At 37.9% G+C, this 24,562-nt stretch overlaps 1 protein-coding gene and 1 long non-coding RNA gene across 2 annotated transcripts in view; one reads left to right on the forward strand and one right to left on the reverse strand.

Moving 5' to 3' along the window:
• Positions 1-690: 690 nt before the first annotated feature.
• LOC113530984 (uncharacterized) lies at positions 691-9,059 on the reverse strand. Its single transcript, XR_003403202.3, has 3 exons — positions 8,863-9,059; positions 7,972-8,034; positions 691-2,569 (listed from the first exon to the last, which is right to left on the reverse strand). It is a non-coding gene; the product is annotated as an uncharacterized LOC113530984 (long non-coding RNA).
• A 4,670-nt stretch (positions 9,060-13,729) lies between these two features.
• prpf6 (PRP6 pre-mRNA processing factor 6 homolog (S. cerevisiae)) overlaps positions 13,730-24,562 on the forward strand; it is a 47,542-nt gene continuing 36,709 nt past the window's right edge. The window contains exons 1-2 of the mRNA XM_026921436.3: positions 13,730-13,957; positions 24,306-24,471. Coding sequence (XP_026777237.1) covers positions 13,773-13,957; positions 24,306-24,471 — 351 coding nt within the window. The 5' untranslated portion in view covers positions 13,730-13,772. The remainder of the gene's footprint in view (positions 13,958-24,305; positions 24,472-24,562) is intronic.

Here is a 24,562-nt window from a genome sequence, read left to right on the forward strand (position 1 = left end):
ATTAATAAATGCTGTAGAAGTATTGTTCATTCTTAGTTCATGTTAACTAAAGTAGATAACTAATGTTAACTAATGAAACCTTATTGTAAAGTGTTTCCAAAATATTGTTCAAATTGTCACTATAATAATTGTTTAGTTATTTTGGAATAAATGTAAAATGTGTAAAAACACTATGAAATATTAAATAAAATAAAAAAATAATAAAATACAAAATAGAATTATGAATTATATTTGTTCTCTCCTTTTATGTAATATATATATATATATATATATGTACTGCCTCCTAATTTTAAGACACCACCGCACACCACACCACTGAGATATATATATATATATATATATATATATATATGTATATATATATATATATATATATATATATATATGTATATATATATATATATGTATATATATATATTAGTACAAACTTTGTTATAGATTTTTATTTTATGACTTCTACATTATTGATTCAGTACAAAAACATTTTAGATTTCCAAACATTAGTTTTGCAGCACAAAATTAAACGTTACAGAAAAATGTTTGTATGTCAGTCAAGAAGCTCAGTAAAAATAAAGGCACACATTGTACCTGAGACTACTATTTTTTTTTTTTAAAGTGAAGGATCGTGTGTGTGTGTGTGTGTGTGTGTGTCTAGCAGGCTCCACCAACATAATCTTTTTTCGTTTAACTTTAGCGCATAAATTCTGTTTCGATACTTCAAATGTTGCAAAAAAATAGTTTGGAAACAGTTTTGTCGAGAAAAATGGCATTCACAATTTATTCATCCATCAGGGGAAGAATAGGGATGTGCGTTCCACCCAGCGCACCATAAACCTGTGGCACAAGATTTAATAGCTGTGCACACAGACGGTCGTTTTACTAACCCCAAAAGTTTCACCCACTATTCAGTACTCGGCGCAGGTTGCCACCTTGAACAGGAAAATGGCTATCCACTTTCAGGTCAGAACCGGTGGTCGGTGGCAACCTGCGATTGGCGCAACATCAGGACCAATTAACTGGCACAGCATCTCAAACGTGGACCGTGACATTCTAAAATGTTGCAGCCAGAGACTTTCTGTGAAGTGTCTCTCCATCACTGCCTCCCAGAACACCCTACTGCATGGTCTCTCCCAGACCCATGGGATTCCTCGCCTAAGGGCAGTTACTTGGAGCCCTATCAGACGAGCAACTGCTCCATTCTTACGTCGTCTTCTGATATTTCGTACGACTGCAATTATTTGTGAAACTGAAATGAAAGTAAACTGGCCCATTTCAATTAGCTAGTTGTGGCGATACTCTCTCCATTGTACAAATATTTGAGGACAGGTGGGACGCACAAGGTACACAATTTGTGTTGTACACAAAATTATGTATGGGAACGGCTCAAGGGCAGATTACTTTTGCGATACACGAAAACTTATGCGACAATTTTTTTTTAGGATGACATCACCACGCACACCAGTTATCAGTAAAAGGCCAATTGGATGGAAACAGACGGGAGACAGCAAATTTTGCAAACTTTTTTTACGCACTTTTACTTTGTCTATAACTGAAAAGCTCAAAAATGAAACTTGGCTAATGAGGCTTCTGTGACTTCCTCATAGATCTGAAACAAGTCGCCTTCACGCTGATCCTTATCAGAAACTGGGAAAAAAATGCACAAAATTAGGGACATTTATAGTCCTAATGAAGAATACATATTGTGTAACATAACATTAGTGAAACTATAAAAACAGAATATCTAAAAAAGTTTAACTAGATAGAAATTAAACGTATACAAGTATGAACTGTCACAAACGAAGCTAGCTAGCTTGTTAGCTTGAGAATACTTACCCTCAAAATTTTCAGTATAACTCAAAACATGCAGTTTCGAGCCCTTCTTCTTACTAGAGGGAGTGACAGATGCCAATCTCACAATGCCACTGACATCGCTCACTGTAATTCATGGAAGATCTTGCAAACAGCAAGTGTAGAAAGCCATGCTGACAGCAATCACTCAAAGGGATGGCAAAAATTGCTTCCGGCGCAGCACCGGAAGTTGCGATGCCCACTGAGACTACATGCGGAAGCGAACGTGCATAGACTCCTGACAGTATTTATGAGTATACAGGCTTATAAGAAACTATTATTATTCAAAGTCAAAGTCTGCTTTATTGTCAATTCTGCCACATGTTCAGCACATACAGAGAATTAAAATTACGTTACTCTCAGACCCTAGGTGCATACAGATAACACACACACAAAAAAAAGGAGGGTCAGAGTTTTGTCAGTGTATGGTGCAGAAGAGGGGAGGGGAGGCAGAGCCGGGAGAGATTTGAGCTTCCTGACAGCCTGGTGGATGAAGCTGTCCTTCAGAAGCTGTGTGTCGGGTGGGTGGGATCACCCGCAATGCAGAAGGGAGAGAGAGAGAGACACCAACAATCTTCTCAGCTGCTCTCACTATGCGTTGGAGGGTCTTTCAGCAGGACGCGTTGCAGGCACCATACCACACAGTGATGCATCTCGTCAGAATGCTCTCGATGGTACCTCTGTAGAAGGTGCACATGATGGGGGCCGGGGCTCTGGCTCTCTTCAATTTGCGCAGGAAGTAGAGACGCAGTATATGGTTATTATTATTATTATTATTATTATTATTATTATTATTAATATTATATGGTTAATTTCATAGAGGAAGCTTCGGACACCAAATTCTTACTGACATCTGACATCTTACTGCTGAAATAAAATGGACATTTCAAATCTAAAACCCACTCATGTCAGATCATAGTGACCTACTCTATGCACACAATAAAGATTTTACTGTAGATTTTTACTGTAGAATTTTAAAGTAATTGCTCTTCAAAGTCACTGGTTCTGTTAATATAATTGTACGAGGAGGCACTTTTTAATCCCTTATAAAATAGACATTTCAGATTGGTAGACAATCAAACCCACAAATATCAGGTCACAGTGACCTACTCTATGTTCTTAATAAAGATTAATTAAATTTACACTAGAATTTTAAATTAATTGCTCTTCAAAGTCACTGGATCTGTCAACATAATTGAATTGGTAGGCTATTTTGATGCATTTCAAATTGGTAGATGGTCAAACCCAATTACATCAGTTCATAGTAACCTACTCTGTGCTCACAATATGAAATGAATTCATGTTACTGTAGCATTTTAAAGTAATTGCAAGTCAAAGTCACAAAACCTGTCAATATAATTGTGCCAGGAGGCACTTTTTAATCTATTATAAAATGGACAGTTCAAATTGGTAGACGATCAAAACCACACAGATCAGTTCACAGTTAGCTCTTCTATGCTCACATTAAAGATTAATTCATTTTATGGTAAAATTTTAAAGTAATTGCAATCAGTTACTCAAAATCACTGGATCTTTTGATATAATTGAACCAGTTGGTTATTTTGTTATATTGGTAAATGATCAACCCCATGCAGATTAGTTCACAGTGAGCTACTCTATGTTCAGAATAAAAATGAATAAAATTTACTGTAGAATTTTGTAGTAAATGCCATTCAAAATCACAAGATATTTCAATTTCAAAAGAGCCAGGGGGCTATTTTAATTCATTATAAAATGGACGTTTCAAATTAGCAGATGATTAAACCTACTCAAATCAGTTTGCCGTGAGCTACACTATGCTGAAAAAAATTATTAATTTTACTGTAGAACATTACTGTATTTTGCCTTTAAATTTAAAAAGCAGTCAATCAAATTGAGCCAAGACAAGTTTAATCCACTATAAAATGCCCGTTCATATTATTAACTATTATGCTCTAATAGGGGATAATAATATCCCCTGTTTGTAATAACCTGGTAAATTTGTCATTTTTGTCAAGATTTAAACAGGATGTTTTTGTGTGATGGTCTATCAATTTGAAATGAGCATTCTATAGTAGATTAAACTTCTCTTGGCTCAACTATATATATATATATATATATATATATATATATATATATATATACATATATATATATATATATATATATATATATATATATATATATATATATATATATCTTAAACTTGAGGTTGAAATATGCTATTTATTTGGTGCATAGAGTACCATACTGTGAACTGATAAGTGGGTTTGATCGTCGATTGGGGATTTGAAATATCAGTTTTATAATAGATTAAAAAGTGCCTCCTGGCTCAAATATACTGACAGATTTTGAGAATTTGAAGAGCAATTAGTTTAAAATTCTAAAATAAAATTAATTTTTCTTTATTGTTAGCAGAGTAGGTCCCAGTGAACCGATATTAGTGAAAACAAAGAAAAACGAATTCAAATTTATTAAATAAGTCACAGATTTTTTTAAAATTTAAAATGATGTGTATATAATTCAAATACATGAAATTCATATTCAAATACTTTTGACAGTTTTCCAGCTCCATATAACAGCACCTAAAAAAAGTTCAAGATCTAGAGATGAAGTAGCCTACAGAAAAGATGAATTAGGTGTGAATTAAGTGAAGTGAAAAGAAATTGTTGTGACATGAAAACGGAGGAGTGAAAAAAAAAATCTACGCTATACTCAAGTGATCATGGACACGTACCATGCATATCACACAGGCAAGCTGATATTTTAAATTGTTGTAAGTGCCTAAAGTGTTTAAAGAAGCTGTGGCAAACAGAACCGTTTTATAAGCCACTTTCATCCTGACGTACACTAAATCTTCTGTCAGCTGAGGCATATGCTTATAGCTTATGGCTATGTGCAGACCAGCCCATGTTCCGCTGTCATAATTGAAAGACTAGTTTGTTTTAATTTATGGGTTCTGTTGGCTCGCTTTCTTTATTTTTCATATTCTTTAATTAATTCCAATAATATAAAATTACTGGGTTTCATAAATTTTTCTTGATAGTATTCTTAGTCCTTGATCTTCTGAACTAGCATAAAGATGTGTTTTTGATAGCGACAACACAGCACTTCTTTATGCTCTTGATAACGGCGTCTGCTAAATGCTGTAAATCTAAATAAATAAGCAAATTAAACTTGAGAGTATAATCCATATAAATAAAAATGCAGTAATCCATGCATATTATATGATTTGAAGTTGGTCGAGGTTTACATTAGTTAGTCTTCTTACGTGTAAATTTACGGATTCAAATATTTTTTCAAAATTAGGGAATTTTCATGAATACCAAATTTCTTATGTAAATGCACCTACGAACGAGTTTACGAACAAATCCATTCGTGTCCAACTTGAAAAATGAGGCCCACTGTCTGCACTTTATTACATTTAATTCCAATTATTTAAAAATAAATAAATAAATAAAGATTTTTAAAAAATAATAATAATTAAATAAAAATTTAGGAGAAGAAGCAAAGAAACAGTTTTTCTTAAAATTCAAAATGGCCGACTTCCTGTTTTAGAAATGACAAATTTGATACATCAGCAACACTTCCCACCTTCAAGGGATTTGATCTTGAAGAATCTTGATTTGATGTAAAGAGGTTCAAAAGTTATGAGTAGTTTTACCAATTTATCAATTTACCACCTAGAGGTGAATTTAGACAAAATGTCTTGGAGACCCCTAAGATAAGGTCTTACAGTGGCCTACCAAGTTTGAGCACAATATGTCTCAACGTTGCTGAGATATTTCACTTCCTGTTTGGCAGCTTTGCCATCAAATTTGTTTGCACGTTATGAACAAACCGTCCTGAAATCAAAAATCAGAGAAACAATATTTAGACTGGACAAACTCTGTAGCAGAAGAAGTGGAAAAAAAGAAATGAAAAAAGAACTTCTTCTTAAAATTCAAAATGGCAGACTTCCTGTTTTAGAAATGACAAACTTGATTGAGCAGCAACATTCCACACATACAAGGGAATCAATACAAAAAAGAATCTTGATTGGATGTTGAGTAGGTCAAAAGTTACAAGCAGTTTTATGAATTTGCAAATTATAGCTCCACCTATTTAGAATTTAGGTTCAACTTCTTGGCGACCGCTAGGATGAGGCCCTTCAGTGACGTACCAAGTTTGGTCAAAATATTTCTAGAGGTTGCTGGGATATTAGGATGAGGTCCTTCAGTTATCTACAAAGTTTGGTCTGAATAACTATTCCTGAAATATGCCTTCACATCCTGTTTGGTGGCTTCACCGTCAAATTCTTTGCATGTCTATGATATTCCATTACGGAGGTATTATTGTAATAACTCAATTATTATTACCATTACAATTATTATTGTCCAAATTTGCCCTATTGGTGGTGCTAGAGGGCTTGAGTGCCATACACCAAAATTGCTGTGAAGGTAGCAGAGACTGTCATCTATCATTGTGCCAAATTTCATAAAAAGGGTACGAAATGTTCTTTGAGCTACCACAGACTCCCCTAGGAAGTACAATAATAACTAGACAGACTCTGCTGAGTAATCTGACACCACAGTTTGGAAGATCTGGCAAAAATCCTAGGAATAGTTTACAAAAGAGGTGTTCGCATATTAATCAAATTATAAAAAAATTGAGTGGCCAGGGTTAAATGTTCCAAAAAGCACATTTATGGTGCATAAGCGACTGAATTAAGAGTAAAAAGAATATTCCTTGTCCACCTTATTTTATGCTTGTTTATAAGTAGAAAAAAAGAATAGCCCCCCTCCCCTCCCCCATGGCCATTTTGAGTGACAATGCAGCATTTTTTTGTTAATGGCTAGAGGGATCTATTATTCAAGTTTCGTGATGATTGATAATTTTTAACCCCATCAAATGCCTGCTGAAACCTGACTGGTCAACGGCGGCCATGTTTTTTTTTAAGTGACCAGGTCGTCATTAACAATACACCTATTAATTAGGATACAGATGCAGAATACCAATCTCAGTCGGAATAAAATTCTTTGTCCTGAAGGGGCCTTTCAAGTTTCGTTCAATGCATACAAAGAATCATAAGTTACAGCTGTTGAGCGAATTAGTCGTCATTCCGTTAGAATTGATTGACACTTGTGGGCCATATTGTTCATAAATCTCAACAGGTTTTTGACCAGTATAGAGGAAGAAACCCTCCTAAGCCATCTCATACCATGCTGGGTCACCAAGCTGGGTCAAAAATTCTAGGACTATTTCCCAAAAGTATGTTTTGCACATAAAGCAAATTAGCTAAAAATCTATTTGGTAGGAGCTAAGTGGTCCAAATTGTAGGTTGGTTCACAATTAGCCAAGGAATCAGGTAAAAAAAAAGACATGGGATATGGCCTAAAATGTGAAATGGGGCTCTATGCTGTGCTGTAGTGCCACCAATAGGCTGATCAGGTGCTTCTCTCTTGCCTGAGTAGAGGGAGTGAGTAATTACATACTTTATGTCTTCGGGCAATTACAGGTAACAGGGGTATTTACTTTTTTGGTGTTGGGGCAATTCACAGGCAGAGGCACACAGACATTTTTTTTTTGGAATTTGCAGCAATTAGCAGTCAGGGTGGGATTTCCATTTCCATTTGGGGCAATTAGAGGTTATAGGGTCGGGGCATTTATTTTTTTGGTTTGGGCAATTTAGCATTCAGTGGTATACTTATTTTGGGTTTTGGATGTATTTATACCAGTCTGGTATAGTATTTATGGGGGTAAGGGCATTTAGCATTTATTGGGGTAATTATCTTTGGAGGTTGGGGCAATTAGCAGTTGTGGGGGCAATTAACCTTTATGCTTTGGGGCAATTAAAGGTCAAGGAGATTTTTGCTTTAGGGTTTGAGGCAAACAGCAGTCAGATGGTATATAAAGTTGGGTTTGGGGCAATTAGAGATCATGGGAATTAATTTTTCTGTGTCTGTGTCAAAGTGCAGGGCCACACACCTGCACCATGTTTATGTGTGTGTGTGTGTGTGTGTGTGTGGTTTGACCATGTGAATTTTGGTGGCTGTAGCTTGAGAGCAGTTTTAAAAAACATCCAATTCAAGTGAATGGGGAAAAACAGGATGAAACCGGATGAGTGTACTGGAGAACGGATGAATATTTCCAAAAGCTATATACCAGCATACTTCTCCGTATCAGACCAGACGGGGTGGAGTTGGTTTGCTGTCGATATCTCGAAAACTGTAGGAGGAGGTACACGCAGAAAATCAGGTGTAATAATAATAATAATAATAATAACAACAACAACAATAATAATAATAATACATTGGAGAACAATTAGAGTGTTGCTTCTGAAACACACTAAATAATAAGATAACAATCACATTGCACAATGCAAAGCAATGCACAATCCTAATAATATATAAAAGAAGTCAGATAACAGTTGTTAGCAATTCACAATCCTAATCTTAATTAGAAGAAGTAATCCTAATTAGAAAAAGTGCATTTCCTGAAGAAAATGCAGAGGGATTGCGCAGCCAATGCAACTCCCTGTTGATATGGAATTGTCAAGGGGCGTATAGGGTATCGCACATGGTTTCTCGTTTGTTCTTAGGTGGCTGTAAGGGCATTTCAGCGCTATCAGATATGTTGTATGTGAGAAAAATGAACTTGAACTTAACCCCACCCCCTGAGGGTGACCACACCCCAACTTCAGCACACATCCTCAGAATCTAGCCCTGAATATCCCTTTCAAGTTTTGTGCATATCCATCTAATATACCATGTGTTATAGCTGTTTGCATAAATTAAACCCTCGCTTGGAATCATAGATTGGTTGGTGGCAGCCATATTCTTTACAAATGTCCAGAGATTTGATGGACAAACTCTACTGAGTAAGTTGACACCACAGTCTGGAAGACTTGGCAAAATCCTAGGATTAGTTTGCAATAGCTGGTATTGCATATTAATCAAATTCTAAAAATATTTGAGTGGGTGGGGCTAAATATTCCAAAACGCATATGTTTGTGTAACGCGCGTAGTTTCTATATGCGAGCTTCACAGTTCTTACCGCGCGCTGGCTCGTGGGTTCTTGGCTTTGTTGCAAGGAGGACACCGACAGGGACCTCGGGAGATCATAACACTTGATTTATTAAACATAAGGAGGTGAACATCATGAATTAGCCACATCCGATTACACAGTGCGCGTCATCTCTCTCTCTCTCTCTCTCTCTCCCTCTCCGCTCTCACCACTGCGCGCAAACCATTCTCTCCCGCGATCCTCATCGCGGGTCTCTGTTCTCGCGATATTACCTCTAGATCTAAATTTAAGGTTATAGAACATTAATTTTAACCTTAAATTTCACTCCCTACAGTTGCGTAAGTGACTGAATCAGGAGAAAAAAATAATATTTATTGTCCAACTTACTTTACATGAGATATTTTTGTTTATAAGTAGAAAAAAAGGAACAGCCCCCAAGCTATGCCCCTCAAAACATTTGCTCATCAATAGGTGTCCTGAAGGGGCTTTTCAAGTTTTGTTCAAGTGCTTCCAAAGAATCATAATTTACAGCTGTTTGAGTGAATTAAACTCTGCCCCATTAGAATTGATTGATGGGGGCAGCCATATTGTTTTTGACCAGTATGGAGTGAGACCCTCTCCTAAGCCTTTTGACACCAACTTTGTGAAGATGCAACAAAAAATCTATGACTAGTTCCCAAAAGTAGGTATTGCATATTATGCAAATTAGCAAAAAATCTAAGTGGGCAGAGCAAAGTGGTCCACATTGTCTAATTGGTCCACTAATTAGCCAAGGAATCAATCAAAAAATAATTTTGTCTCTAGGATTCACATTTCGGATATGGCCTAAAATATAGTACTACTTTGCATAGTACTAAAGTGAGTACTACATATTGGCCAAGTCTGTGACACGTACGGTTTGGTCAGCATGTCCTTTTGAAAATTTTTCCATTCATTAATTCAAATGGCCGCTACGTAGAAACTGCATAACCGGTCAGAAAGTTGTATATAAGCACACCTTTCCTGAACAGACTGAACAATTTGGTATTGGTCCCATTTCGATATCTTCAAAATTGTGGGACTAGATAGCAGACAAAAAACAAACAAACAAAAAAAAAACCCACAAATTATGCCGGATATCAAAAGTGTATTGCTTCACAATGCTCAATCTCCGTAATAATAGTAATAATAAGAGGAAGAAGAAGAAGAGAAAGAAGAAGACATACAATCACTAAAGGATACCTTTGGTGCTGGGCACCCTAGTAATAAGAAGAAGCAAAAATACAATCACTAAAATGTGCCTACGCACTTTCAGGGCTTGGCCTCATAAGTGTTAAGATGTATCTAGCTGATGAATTGTGTGGTCTGTTTAAGTAGGAAGCTTTTCTTCTTACAGTTTGCCATGAGACTGAACACCGCAATGTGTGAGGAGGGTGGATGTGCCTCAGGTGGCCTGCTCCAAATATCCAAATATGGCAGTATCCTTATGCCTCTTGAACAAGCGGTCCGAACTAATTAATGTTTGCCCAGGGCTGTGCAGATGATTAGTTGACAAGCTAGGTCACGGTGACTTGGAGCGCCATCTGTCCGTTCTACTTGGTTCTGCTTGTTTCTAGATTCTGTAACCTGTGCTCTTCTCTCTAGTGCTTCTTCAGCCACAAGCACAAAGAGTGAGCCTGGTATATACGGCACGTTCCAAGAGTTGTCTTGCATGTATGTGGCATCACCAACTGAGCTAAACATACCTGGCCCCAGCTAAGAGATAGACTGGTGTAGAACCATCCTGCATCCTGGCCTAAGCCAGATATCAAACTGACATAGAATCAATGTTGAATTGTCTCTCACGGCATCGAAACAACGCTGATCTCTGATGTTGATCCAACATCTTTTTCTCATTGAAGTCATGTACATCGTCATACATGCCATTGCAAACAAACATAAAAGCGATGTAACTGGTTTGCTTACCATACATTGAAATGACGTTACACAATCAACACATTTTCTATTTGATTTTAAATCTCAAATACTTAAATAAATTGATAGATATATAAATCAGCCTATTTATGTACTAATTTATTAAACACACATCACATTCACTTACTCGCTCTTTTATTTATACAAAATATACATTTACAAATACATCTTCAGAATAAACTTTTTGCAGTATATAAATCTTAAGACTAAATAGCCAAATACAGAAAAATGCCATCACACTCATGCATTCACAAACAGATTTATAAAAATAAATAATAGCCTAATATAACTATAGTCTCAAAGTTACAAATTAAAAGAGGTCGTTTACCCCAAAATGAAACTTGTCATAATATACACTATCTCATTTTGTTCCAAACCTGTATGACTTATCTTCTGTGGGACACCAAAGGAGATGTAAGGCAGAATGTTAAGAGACTGATAGCCTCTGTCACCATTCACTATCACTGCATCTTTTTTCTATAAAGTAAATTAATGGTGAGTGAGACTGAATATTCTGTCTCCTTTTGTGTTCCACAAAAAAGACATATAGGTGGAGAACAACATTAGTGTTAGTAGATGACAGGATTTTTTAAAACTATACCTCACACAGTAGGCACTTCATAAAGAAAGGTTACCCTTGAAAATAAAGCACAGAGAAATAAAGTAGATAAATTGTTTTCCAATTTTTTTTGCAATTAACATTTATTTCTGAAGTAAGGTAAGTTCTTTGCTCTTGGACTATTCAGTTGGTTATGTCCCTTTGTTATGTTTCCATACATCTAATTCTGAAGAGAACTTGGTGGTAGTCAGCCATCCAAACAAGGCAGAGAGAAGTCTGGTGTGGTGTAGGTAGGACTGGAATAGACATCTGTCTAGGCTGACAGGTTAAGGCCAACTTCTGTAAGTTCTTGATGTCTTCAACTGGGGCTCCCAGAAAACCTGCAATAAAAATAATACAATTCAAAAACAGTCATACCCACTACAAATTATCTTATCTTGTCACATGAGTATTCCTATAACTGTATCTCTATTGATACCTATAAACTCCAACAAAATGATACCTATAAACTCCAAATGAATATTCCTTTAACATGCCATTTTGTGGGAAGTCCACTGGACCTTGTCATGTTTTCATTTACATGTAATTTTCATAAAAGATAAATGATGCAAAATAAAAATAAATGTAGTATTTTGAAGGGGAAAAAAAGTAAATATATTATTTTGCCCGTAACGTGTGATAAGATATGTTTAAGTCTTTTTTTCGTCCTCCCAACAGTAGTCTTCCCTCACGTAGATTATACAGTACATTGACAGCAGGTCGGTGTCGTGCACGCTAACGCCTGGTACGCTGTTGTACTCATAAATATTAATCACGTAATATGCGTTCGCCCCAACTGATTTGCTGAAATTAAAACGCAGACGGTGAGCGCTAGCCAATGATTAGTTCCGTCCACTGCCGGAGCAACCAGCTGGCAGAGGCTTCTGCCTGGATTTAAAGCCTTCGTTTTACGCGAACGGCTACATTTTTCTTCCCCTCCCAGTGCAATTAATCAAAATAAACTTCTTAAAATGTAATCGTTATTGCTCTACATGTGAGCGGGACATGCCTCCCCAAGTTATAAAAGTTGCTACGCCCCTGACCATACGCCATCGCAGCCTTGCGCGAACTTCATGGAGCTTTTGAGAAAAGCATTTAGAGTTTTGTGGCTCATTTCCACTCGAAATGACCTTACTATCTTAAAGTTTAGAAAATAATAAAGTTATAAAGTGATAAATGTGAAGTTTATCGTGTTGAAGTTGCCAATTTAGATAATTAAAACTGTTCCAGCATTTACTTCAGAGTTTGCTGCTGCTTTATCTCACGGACAGGCCGTGCGATAAATTAGATAATTACGAGGCAGGAACGTTATAAAAGCTTCAAAATATAAAATATTGCAACTCTAAAATAATATTTAACATTACACTTGGAAACCACTATATTAAAGCGACGAACAAAATATACATTTTTGCTTACCTTTACTTCAGCCTGAAGTGGCAGTGGGCCGTTACGATCCAAATGATGCGCATAAGCAGCGCTCCGATTTCTCCAACCAAGTTTCGAAGTAGAACAAACGTTATGATGATGGTCGGCGGTATGTGTGGGGTCATTATGTAGGGTCAACCTCGTTTCGACGTCGAATACATGTTTTATTTTTGACCTGATAACGCTCTGATAAACCGACCAAATAGTGCATTTTGATTCAACATTGAAAATTAATTGATGACTGATACTGACCTATACTACTAAAATAGACGTTGAATGGACATCTCTTTGCTAACTGGGAAGTGCCAGAAGTGCAGTTTCAATTGCTGCTGAAAGGAGCGACCAATCCAGTGTGAGCATGTGGCTGTCACTTGTCTGTCACTTGGCACAATATCATCTGTGTGCCTGTGCTTGGACAGTGTACATCCGAGCATAGGGCTTGGCGACACAATCCTCATCACTTCTGTCCACGGGTGCACGTTAGCAGTACCAACTAACTTCAGTGCACCCTTCAAAACAACAATGTACCCTTCAAAATAGTTTGCAAACAGAATTTAATGGAATAATATTACTTATAATATAATATTTCTTTGAAAGACAGGAAAATGCATGCTTTACGCTGAAGGCATTATAATGAAGAGTGAAACCATCACTTGCTTAACCCGTGAAAATAAAACAATGACTTATTACATTGTAATATTGATCTGTTATTCCCTATAGGTGTGTTATGGGCATTAAATTTATGTTTAACTGCCAATTTCAATATAACAGAACGTGCTGATGCAATAAGCAATTAAAGAAATTAGTAGAACCTCAGGTCGTAGCGAAATAATCATGAGTAACAAAGGATGTGTGATACCATATCCGACCAGTAGGGGCGCTACAAACCATTCGAAAGAGGTCAAGGGTCATAAGGAAGTACGATTGTGGAAGTTCCGGTAGTAGTCATTGCAACGGCAGAGTGATGATGGCGAGTGCTGCAGTGAAACAGCCTTCTAAAAACCCTACCAAAAGCTCCTCTGGGCCCGGCGGGGGAAATGTTCCGAGTGGTCCCGCTCTTCCTTTGGCATCCCCACTTATGGGCAAAAAGAAGAAGCCATTTCTAGGAATGCCAGCGCCTCTCGGCTATGTTCCCGGTCTGGGCAGAGGGTAAGGATATACCAAACTAGCCTTATACTGCGTTTGTGTCGAATTTGCCACTTGTAATTCCCCGCCTGTAACCGGTAAAAGCCACCGAAAACGCCCCTACAACTAGAAAATTCAACTCGTCAACTCTGGGGTAGTCTTCTCAAGCACCAATTCCTTCCCCGTTTACGGAGTGACGTTAAATGAACATGACCGCGCGCACTGTGTAATAACGCAACAATGTAACGTTCTCCTTCTCTACGTTTAAATTAGGTTATAGAAGTATTGGCTTTAGCTAGGTTAATATGCAGATACAGTACTTTGTTGAATCTATAACAGCGACCATACTAATCGCTGTTTTCAGAAGCCAATCATCAACATTAGAATTATTACTAACTTTAGCCGGCTAGCTTGTGGCTAAGCTACTAGCTATTGTCTGCTGGCTTGTAGTTTGTTGTAACTGCAAACTTGCGGTTAAAGGTACTTTTTATGAGCTCTACGTAATCTAACAGAGCGAACAAAAACACGCTTTTGTGGAAGCGTCCATATTTTTTTTTTATTTCCGCTTCGCACGTCGAACGTGCCGAGGTGGGAAGTTACGTCATTACGACTTCCAAATTACCACTTTGGCACCACGGACGCATTAGCTTAGTCTGTTGTGCGGCTTAATTAATCATAATCTAAATTAATTTATGTAATGAATAACACAACAGAACGTGCTGTTATACCGATGCTGTTATTTCTTTGCAACCGTTGTATAATATTGTTTATGGTAAATCATTCATCACACTGGGTAACTACTACAACTTTTAGTATCTTAAAATCTCCATTTCTGGATTTTACTGGATTTTTTCCATAAATATAAATTATTACTGTACTCATACTGGACTACTTTTATGTAATGATGCACTTCTAAGTCATACTTCCCACTAGGTAACTACTTCAATCTTCAATATTTTAAAATCTCTTTTCTGGATTGAAAAAAAAAAGATTAATTACTGTTGTTATATTCCAGACCTTTTGTGTGTCTGTGAGTGGCTGTTTTATCTATGTTTTTGATTAGTCACTAATGGCACAGGGGATCTTGCCTGATGCAGGAGTCCCCAGCTCAAGCTACAGGTGTTTCTTCTGGTACTGAACTTGATAACTGGTGGTGGGTAGGCATAGATCCTCTGGGGCCCCGGTTGCCCTCAGGGGATCGCTGCCTTCAGATCCGGTTAAAGGAGTTGGAGCTGGAGATCAAGAAGCAGGATTATCAGATGCAGTCATTGCATTTTCAGGAGAGGGAGTTAGAGTTGAGAAAGCTGGAAATGACTAACTGAAAGCTAGTACCTCTGCTGCGGAAAGTCTGCACTCCTGCTGTGGTCTCTCCTGCTTCCCTGGTCGTGCACGTGTCCACCATGCCTGCTTCTCCGCCTGCTCCGGTACACACTCCACCCGTAAACAAAGCCTGATTTTGATGTCAACCTTAGTTCCTCTATTTAGAGAGTATGCGGTTGATGGTTATTTTCCTGTTTTTGAACGGATTGGGTTTCAAAAACTTTTTTTGAAACTGCTAGTTAAAGATTTGTAGAATTTGCTTGTGAGAATTCAGTATTATTTGCGATCGGATACATGGCTAGTGGGGTTGTAAAATTCAAACAACTTAATATTACTGGAGGAATTTAAGAGCTGCCTGCCAGTCATTCTGGTTTCTATTGCGGCTGGCTTGATAAAAACAGGTTAAAATCAATGCCTGTGTGCTGAGCTTGATGTAAGTCACACCTGCATCTAAAAACAATGTTATTAATATGGAAAGATTGTTTGACGGTAGATTGTGCTTTAAATGATTAGGCTAAATAACAAATTAGTGTCATCACTGCTCCTACTGCTGTCTGACATCCACCTGAAATGCATGTGTGTGTCACACTTAGCGATTTAACTGTTCAAACGAGAAAAACAATCGTGATTTTATTTCATATATACATTTGCAAAGACACAGCGCTTAAATTATAATTGAATCAAATTATAATCAATTCAGAAAACATTAATGTTGGTCAAAGTGTTCACCCTGTCCTCCGGAGATTGCAAGTTCGATTCCCGATGATACCACAGCCATCCTTGGCTGGGAGTCCAAGAGAGCAAAATTGGCCATGCTGTCAGGGAGGGAGGGGTGGAATACTCTTCCCTATCAATCACAGCAACGGTAGTTAAACATGGGCATCTGTGAGCTCATGCATGCAGAAGTGGGCAGATGTGCTTTTCTCTGAGTGTGTTATGTGGTCGGCTGGCTTCACATGCCTCGGTGGAAGCACGTGATAGCCTTCACCCTCCCTGATTGATAGCTGTCATGTGAGAGGGGAGAGCTGCCTGATCAGTGGGAATTGGATATATGTATATACGGCAGTTTGCAGTAGCTATCTTCGGACGCTACGCTGCGCGTCTCCTGTGAATTCTGTATAGTGTGAAAATATTGAGCATTAGTGTGCCACGGGCTGTTTCAGTATTATTTTTCCAAGTTCACACGGGCCGAATGAAACAAGGCTGGGGGACAGTTGTTAATAATATGCTTGTGGTTGATGCATGCCATAACTCTTACTTCTGATTAGCATAACTTTTTGAGCTGTTAAGTAAGCATACTTTGAGGCAGTTAGATTCCCACTTGCAACTTTGCGCTCTGTATACTACTGCCTCTGGTGCTGCCACCTAGTGTGTAAGAAGAGCTAGAGTTCATAATGAATATTAAATGGAAATATCATGATGCACGATATGAAAAGCAAATTCTTCTCATCTGTATTTTGTATCACAACATTCGAGGCAACCATATTTTGTCTCATGCCTACAATATATTGATATTGCTGTGGTTTGATTTGTTGTCCTTACAAAATATTAGAATTACATTTTTTGAAATATCGTCTTATGAAGCCTGTTTCAGCATATGTCTTGTATCATGGCATAAGCATATCGTCTCATGCCTAGTCGCAATGTATTAATTCAAGGTATTGAGCTGCGCTTTATTCATTGTCTCCAACCCTTACAAGACTAGTGAAGATGCCCTTACCCAGCAGTATCCCTCTGTGTTCAAAACTTGTGTGCAACCCATGCACAAAAAAATTAGGAGATGTAGCTGATTTATCTGATTCTTTTCTGTGTGAAGGAGGTCAATTAGGTTTGGGCAATATGGACCAAAAATCATATCTCTGTATTTGTAGGCTGAATGGCGATACACGATATATATCTCAGTATTTTCTACAAAGTGGGCTAAATGTTCAGTTGTAAGTTAAAGCCACATATGAGAAGTCACAAGCACTTTTATTAAAACAGAACCTGATCAAAATAAAATGCAAAGACAGGGTTTCCTTCCTTGTTTGAAAATATACAGCTGCACGATATATCAACATGTAAATGTAAAATTATATAAAATAAATAGTCTATATTAAATAGACATAGGCATATCTCTGAGAATGCTCCTTCAATAATAATAGTCTGATTAAAAGAGTACAATTATAGGTTTTCCTCTCCTGCTTAACAAAATACACAGCTGTGCAAATAATAAAATTGTAAACAGAACCAAAATAACAGGCCTACTTGGTTCTGACAAAGTAATTTAATTTTCTACTAAGGTAGACTGTTCTTTACCAGAGAAAGTATTTTTCCTCCTATGTAGCCTTGTACATTTCTTACAACAGCCTGAGGCTTCAGGGATGCCCTGTGGCTGGTTACAATGTTACCACTGCAACTGAAAACCCTTTTGCAAGGGGACCTGTTGGCCAGTATCTAAAGGTACTTCTTTGCCAGGTGGCTTAGTGCTGGAAAGACAATTTCATGTTCCTTCCACCATTTGAGAGGATCTGTATCACTCTCTACACTAACTGACTGCAGGTAGGTTGAAAGTTCATTTTCAATTGCCTCCCTCTTTGACAGTGCAGTGATTACTGTGGTGAAGAAGCCAGCCACTGACAACAACTTCTTAGGTGTTGGTGGCACTGCTGCTTCTTGGCCTGCAGGCTCGGGCACAAGTGGGCACAGCTGAGAGACTCTGCCTCCAAGACAACTTTGTATTTCAATGCATAGATATTTTCATTTAGGATGTATTTGGTCCTGAACCGTGGATCCAAGTGAGGCCATGTCCAACTGGTCACTTGTGACTGGCTCAGCATACTTGGCATTGAGGTATTCCACACTGCAGCCTCTTCATGTACCAGGAGACTTGTGTTGAAAAGGTGTAGCACAGGTCTGACCTATGAGAGGGTGACCTACTCCTCACCTGATAGAGCATCTGTGAAGCCCCGAAGGGCTTTCAGAGCTTTTTGGACCTCTGTGTCCTGCCATGTAGGGTCAAGATGCCTGGACGTTTTTGTCAGTGGACAGGACTTTTGCGAGCACTCTTTCGTGCTCCAGGAAACTCTCAATCATTTGCTGCCTTGATCCTCAGTGTGTGGCTGACTCTGTGATGAGCTGGTGAGCCGGCCGGCCCAGCTGAATCTGGATTTCAGTCAGCTCTCTTGTTTTCCTCCAGCTCTAGGAGAAACTGCTGACAATTCTCTTACACACAGAAATGGCCCGCGTGTAACGGTTGCCATCGACTCCATGTCCTGTCAGAATCAACTTTATTGGCCGAGTGTGCATACAAGGAATCTGGCTTCAGTTTGCAGTAGCTTTTAGTACTTATACAGTACTTATACAATATCGCTCAAAAACAAAAAGAGGAAGGCAACAAAAAGAAACAAGAAAAAAATAAGAATAATTTAACAGAATACTGGAGGTAAGTATGTATGCACAACAAGGTATGTAACAACTAAACAGAGTGTTATGACTGAATAATTTAAAACCAGTCCAGTATACGGCAGTTGTATATGTATTTACAATTGTACATTTATATTGCACGTCTGATTTAACAAGAGGTACTGCACATCAGAGTTATTTAAGTGAGAGAATACGGTCTGTTTCCCTGTCTGTCTGTAATACAAAATTGAAACATATCTTTAAAATCTTTTTCATTTTATTTTTTTATTTAAAGAGGCAGATCGCCTGTGTTTAATAGGGTTAACAAGCATCCCTGGTAACTTTGATATATCTGCACTGCACGTTTATGGAAATAACTGTCAATTTCAGTAGCAGCAGATGTATTGTATTACTGATGTGTCCCCATTTAGCCTTAACATTTCAAATAGATCTTATGCATTAGGCATACTACTGTAAGTGGTTCTTACTGCAAACAATCATTTGCTGAGCATCATAAGCCTGGCATCTTCTTTTTTTATTTTTATTTTATTTTTTTAAAAACAGTCCTTAAACATTGCACTCACCATTGGCCAGATGAATTCGGTGACCAACGCACTGCATCCTCAGCCACTTCTTCAGTTCCACCGCTTTGACAACTTTGCTCTCACTGTCGGTTGCTATAGCAACCAGGACCTTTTTTTTGAGCTTCCAGTTTGTAAGGGAATCGTGCAGGGCTTCAGCTATATCCTCTCCGGTGTGATATTGGGGAAAATAACTGGTTTGGAGACACACAGTTTTCATCTCCCAGTCTTCAGTGAAATGTACTGCCAAACTCAGGTAATGGATCACATGTTCTGCTTGAACACATGTCGGTTGTGAGCATGAATTTAGTTACTTTTGCGAGCCGGTCAGTAAGGTTCTGTCTGACCGCAGTGTAGATTTCTGGCAGTGCTTCTCTTGCAAAGTAGTTGCGATTGGGCTGCTGGTATCTTGGGTCAATGGTTTTTAGCAGCTTTTTAAAGCCTTCTTGTTTCACTGTTGCAACAGGGACCATATCTATAGCGATGTAATAGGCCAACGCCTTAGTGATTATCACGCCTCTTGGCACTTTTCTTTTCATAAAGCACAGCACGTGTAAATGAAGCTTGCAATGTACTTTGTTTCGGGGCAGAAGACTTTGTGCTGAAGCCCAATTCATCATTCCATTTTTGTACCGATTACTGAGAAGTTAATGCAGTCACTAAGACTCACTCTTCCCCACATTGGAAGACTGTCGATTGTGTAGGCTCTGCTAAATTTGTCAAACTTGACCTGCTTAAAAGATACTGCCAAGTTCCACTTACCCCAAGCGCCTCTGAGATTTCCACTTTCACCACTCCAGACAATTTTCTCCAGTACACGGTCATGGCTTTTGGCCTCCAAAATGCTCCTGCTACTGTATCAGAGTTTAATATCCCATACAAGGGGGTGATAGGCTGTACCAGTTTTTATTCCAATACTACTGCAACTGTTAGACCAAGTGTTCAGTTGACTGTGATGCCTTGTTAGTTTTTAATCTAGACAAGTGTTATTTCGGAAAAGGTGTGGTTTCCTACCTTGGAAAAGATAAGATAAGATGAGATAATACTTTATTTGTAAAAGTATTATCGTTTAGCCGACGTCTTGTTCAGGTATTAGTTGAGTGGGGGAGTTAACGTTTAGTGAAGCTTCGTGCCAAACGTTTGTGGGTGGGGGTGTTTTATCTATGTTTTGGTTTGTTAAAGAGAGAGGGCAGTACTTGTTTGTTTATCTGTAGTTTATTTTTGGTTGTAAGGTAGCTTCTTCCTGTCCGGTTAGTTGGGTGTTTTTATTATTTTGGCTTTTGCCTCCATGATTATATTTCCAATGGCTGTATTTACATATACCTTTCACAATATATCATATTTCCTTTATCATCCCCAACCTTAAACTGGGGCATAACACTGTACTTTTACTAGGCATTTCCGTTTAACATTCAGTTTGAGCTCTACCTATTCTTAGCAGTGAAGTAATAGCATACAAAGCATGAAGTTTGTGAGTGGGAACCTAACTGCCTCGAAGCATGCTTACTTAATAGTCCAAAAATTTAAGTTAATCAGAAGGAAGCATTATGGCATATGAGTCAAACACAAGGCCTGCAGCCTTGTGTTCATTTGGCCTGGTGTTAACTTGAAAAAAATAATAGCTAAACAGCCTGTAGTACATTACTTCTCAACTGTTTCACACTGTCCAGGATTCACAATAGAGCCATAGCGTAGCCATCTGAAGGGTAGTTACCATAAACTGTTGCATATACATGCACTCCGGTTTCTACGGTGGCTGGCTTGACCGTGATCTGAAACATGAGTTAAATGAACGACTGTGTGCTGCGCTTGATGTAAATCACACTTGTGACTAAAATCGATTCAGAAGCATGTCGTGGTGTTCTGGCAGTTGCTTAACCAGAAATTAATTTCAATGGGATGAGGAAATATACAAAATAAATTCACAATTGTTTTCCTGTTCTATACAACTGATTTGGTAAGTGTGACATGCTCATGCATTTCAGGTGGATGTCAGACAGCAGTAAGAATGGTGATTACTCAGATTTGTTATTTAGCCTAATCATTTTAGGTGCAGTCTACCATCCAACAATCTTTCCATATTAATAATATTGCCATGAAATATATTTTTGATGTTGAAACAAATTAAAATAACATAACAATCCAGTTAATAATAGGAGAAAAATTACGCCTTGTATTTTAAATCCTGATCTACTTTTCTTACAATACATTGCAGTGGTTTATTTTGTGATGACAACAAATCAGATATATTAAAATTTTATATTTTGTTTGTATCAGTATCATCTCTGTATTGACTATTGTCTCTGTATTGGGGTATCTCATATCATGGCTTTCGTGTATCGTCTCATGCCGAATTTTTACGTTTAAGAAATATTGCAGTTGTAAGTCATATATCCCACTGTTCTGTATCCATATTACAGGTGATTGCTTTAAGACTACACTCCCACAGAGCTACAGTAGTGGTCTGTAGCCTAATCCATAACAGTTTTACATAATTAGTTTAGCTTGTAATTTTATCTTTGTAATTGGTAAATATTGAAAATAAATTGAACATACGAAGATACGTTTGATTAATTTTTTTTGTTTATATATAGATCCAGCTATCTAGCTGTCACTACCTCTTTCAGTGAAATTTAGCTAGTTAGCAGCTTGTCTGCTTTTAGTGTGACATGGTAGGCACTGCTAATTTTGTCGACCTGATTTTGGAAAAGAATTTTAACGCCCTTGCTTATGAGGAGGGACTGACAATTAATCAGGAAGGCAGACCAACAGATAAAACAGAGCACACACAAATATGTAGATATACACTCACCATCTACTTTATTAGGAACACCTGCACATTCATGCAGTTATTTAATCAGCCGATCATGTGGTAGCAGCACAATGCATAAAATCTTGCAGATACAGGTCAAGAGATTCAGTTAATGTCAGAATAGGGAAAAAATGTGATCTCTGTGACTTTAAACCTGGCATGGTTGTAGTATGGAGTATTTCAGAAAAACATCCTGTGAGTGTAGGGTCTGAAACATCTTGTTGATGAGAGAGATCAGAGGAGAATGATCAGACTGGTTTGAGCTGAGAGGAAGTCTATAGTAACTCAAATGAGTTTTCTGTACAACCGTGGTGAGCAGGAAAGCAACTCGGAATGCACCACACATCAAACCTTCAGGTGGATGGGCTACAGGTTCACTCCTGTCAGCCAAGAACAAGAATCTGAAGATATCATGGGCAAAGACTGTTTTTGTCATTGGGCTGCTGCTCCTATTCCTTCTCCTCCTCTTCCAAAACTGATTGTGCAGCCCAAACCATTGGTCCTACACCCATGAAACTTTGTCAGTTAGTAGTGCTCCCTCCTGCTGGTTGACCTAAATGGTGGCGCTTTAGTGAAACTTTTACTTTTGGCTCATGTCTTGAATACTTTAAGTCCTACAGTGAAAATTCTTTTTACTACTTATTCCGTGGGTTCACCTGAACAAAAAAAGCCTCAAGAACCATTTTTTTTGCTATGAAGAAGAACCACTCTGCCCACTTAGATTTTTATCTAATTTGCATAATATGCAAAAACCTACTTTTGAGAACTTGTCCTAGGGTTTTTGTCCCATCTTCACAATTTTGGTGTCAAACTACTCAGCAGAGTATGACCCTCAATATTTATCAAAAACGTGTTGAAATTTGCAAACAACATGGGCGCCACATCAATCAATTCTACTAAGGCAGAGCCTAATTTACCCAAAGAACTGTAGCTAATGATTGCCTGGATTTGCTCAAAATATGAAACATATAGGACAGGATTCTGAGGTCATCTGCAAAGTATGGTGTGTGGCCTTGCATAAGGGTGGAGCTAAGGTGAGATAACTGTTTTTCAAGAACTGTATGTCTGAGCTGAAACTTAGTATACAGCATCTCTGTGCTATTCTGCAAGTGGATGGTTGATGATTACCTGGAGTAGATACTCAGAGCTATTAACTGTTTAAACAGTTAATCTTACAGGGAACACATGGGCAACAAGAGTCACATGTTCCAGTATTTTTGATCACTTAAAAATGGTGTGGGTTCAAGCACTGAGACTATTTAAGAAACAAGATTTGACATCATTTGCAACTTGGAAGGGCTACGGCAAGAGCAGGAAGTGAGGCAATATCTCAGTGACAGCTTGATTTTTTTTTTTTTTGTTTTGTTTTGTTTTGTTTTTTTTAATCTGGCTCCATATTAAATTCAAGTCCCAGTGGCTTCTGTTTTTCCTCCATTGTTAAGGGGTGGGGACAGAAAGTGATTAGCCTAACTATTTTAGAGTTAGAAATCAACCTAAAATTGTACTGCTGAGGTTCCATGCCTTTGGATTGATACAATGTTCTTTCCATCTTATGGCATATTAATGCTAATCTAGTAACTAAAACTAAAAATAGATCAAATCTAGCCTCCACCTATAATCTGCTTCTCCTAGGTGATTTGTCTAGCCCTCTGTGTCTACTCAGTGTATTCATTTGGGTGGTGTTTATTTTAATGGTGGAACAAATAGGGTTTTCAGATTTTTTTTTTTTTTTTTTTTGGCAGCATATTTTGTGTTTTGGGCTTAACACTTTATAGCCTACGGGTATGTTTAAGCCGTTTCTGTCAGACGTCTATATGATGAAAGGGGTGTGGCCTTTCTTTGTCTTCATGACCGGATGACCCAACTTTTGTCTTCACATTTGATCTCAGGCCTGTCTTCACTTGGCATATTCCAGTAGCCTGCCACTGTAGTTGTTTAAACATGATTCTTCCAAGTGGAGTTCAGAATCGTGCCTCTTGAATAGTGTAAAGCCACCAGAAAACAGCCAGTCATGCCTGCTGCATGATCAGGCTTCATCTGTTGGTGTAAGTTAGAAACAAATGTTTAGTGAATTTGAATACCTTGTAGCCATGATATTTGCAAAAAATTATTTTATTATTATTATTTTTTTTTTAACACTTATTATTTATAACACTTGTTATTTCGGAAAACTTAATCATCCGATGTAGTGCTATGTATAGTAGTACTATGACTTACTATTGTTAAATGTTCAGTAGCCTACTGCACTTGCAAGTTTGTTTGGTGTCTCCTCTAGAGCCACAGGTTTCACCACGCGATCTGATATTGGTCCTGCTCGAGATGCAAATGATCCCGTGGATGACCGGCATGCACCTCCAGGAAAGAGGACAGTGGGTGATCAAATGAAGAAGACCAGCCAGGACGATGATGATGAGGACCTGAACGACACCAACTATGATGAGGTAACTAGCTACTTCTACCTATTTCTGCAAATAAACTAACAGCACATGGACTGATTAAACCTATTTCATTAAGGCCACTTTCACTGACCAG

The sequence above is a fragment of the Pangasianodon hypophthalmus genome, chromosome 16 (genome assembly GCF_027358585.1).
Source record: "Pangasianodon hypophthalmus isolate fPanHyp1 chromosome 16, fPanHyp1.pri, whole genome shotgun sequence".
In the NCBI taxonomy this organism is placed as follows: Eukaryota; Metazoa; Chordata; class Actinopteri; order Siluriformes; family Pangasiidae; genus Pangasianodon; species Pangasianodon hypophthalmus.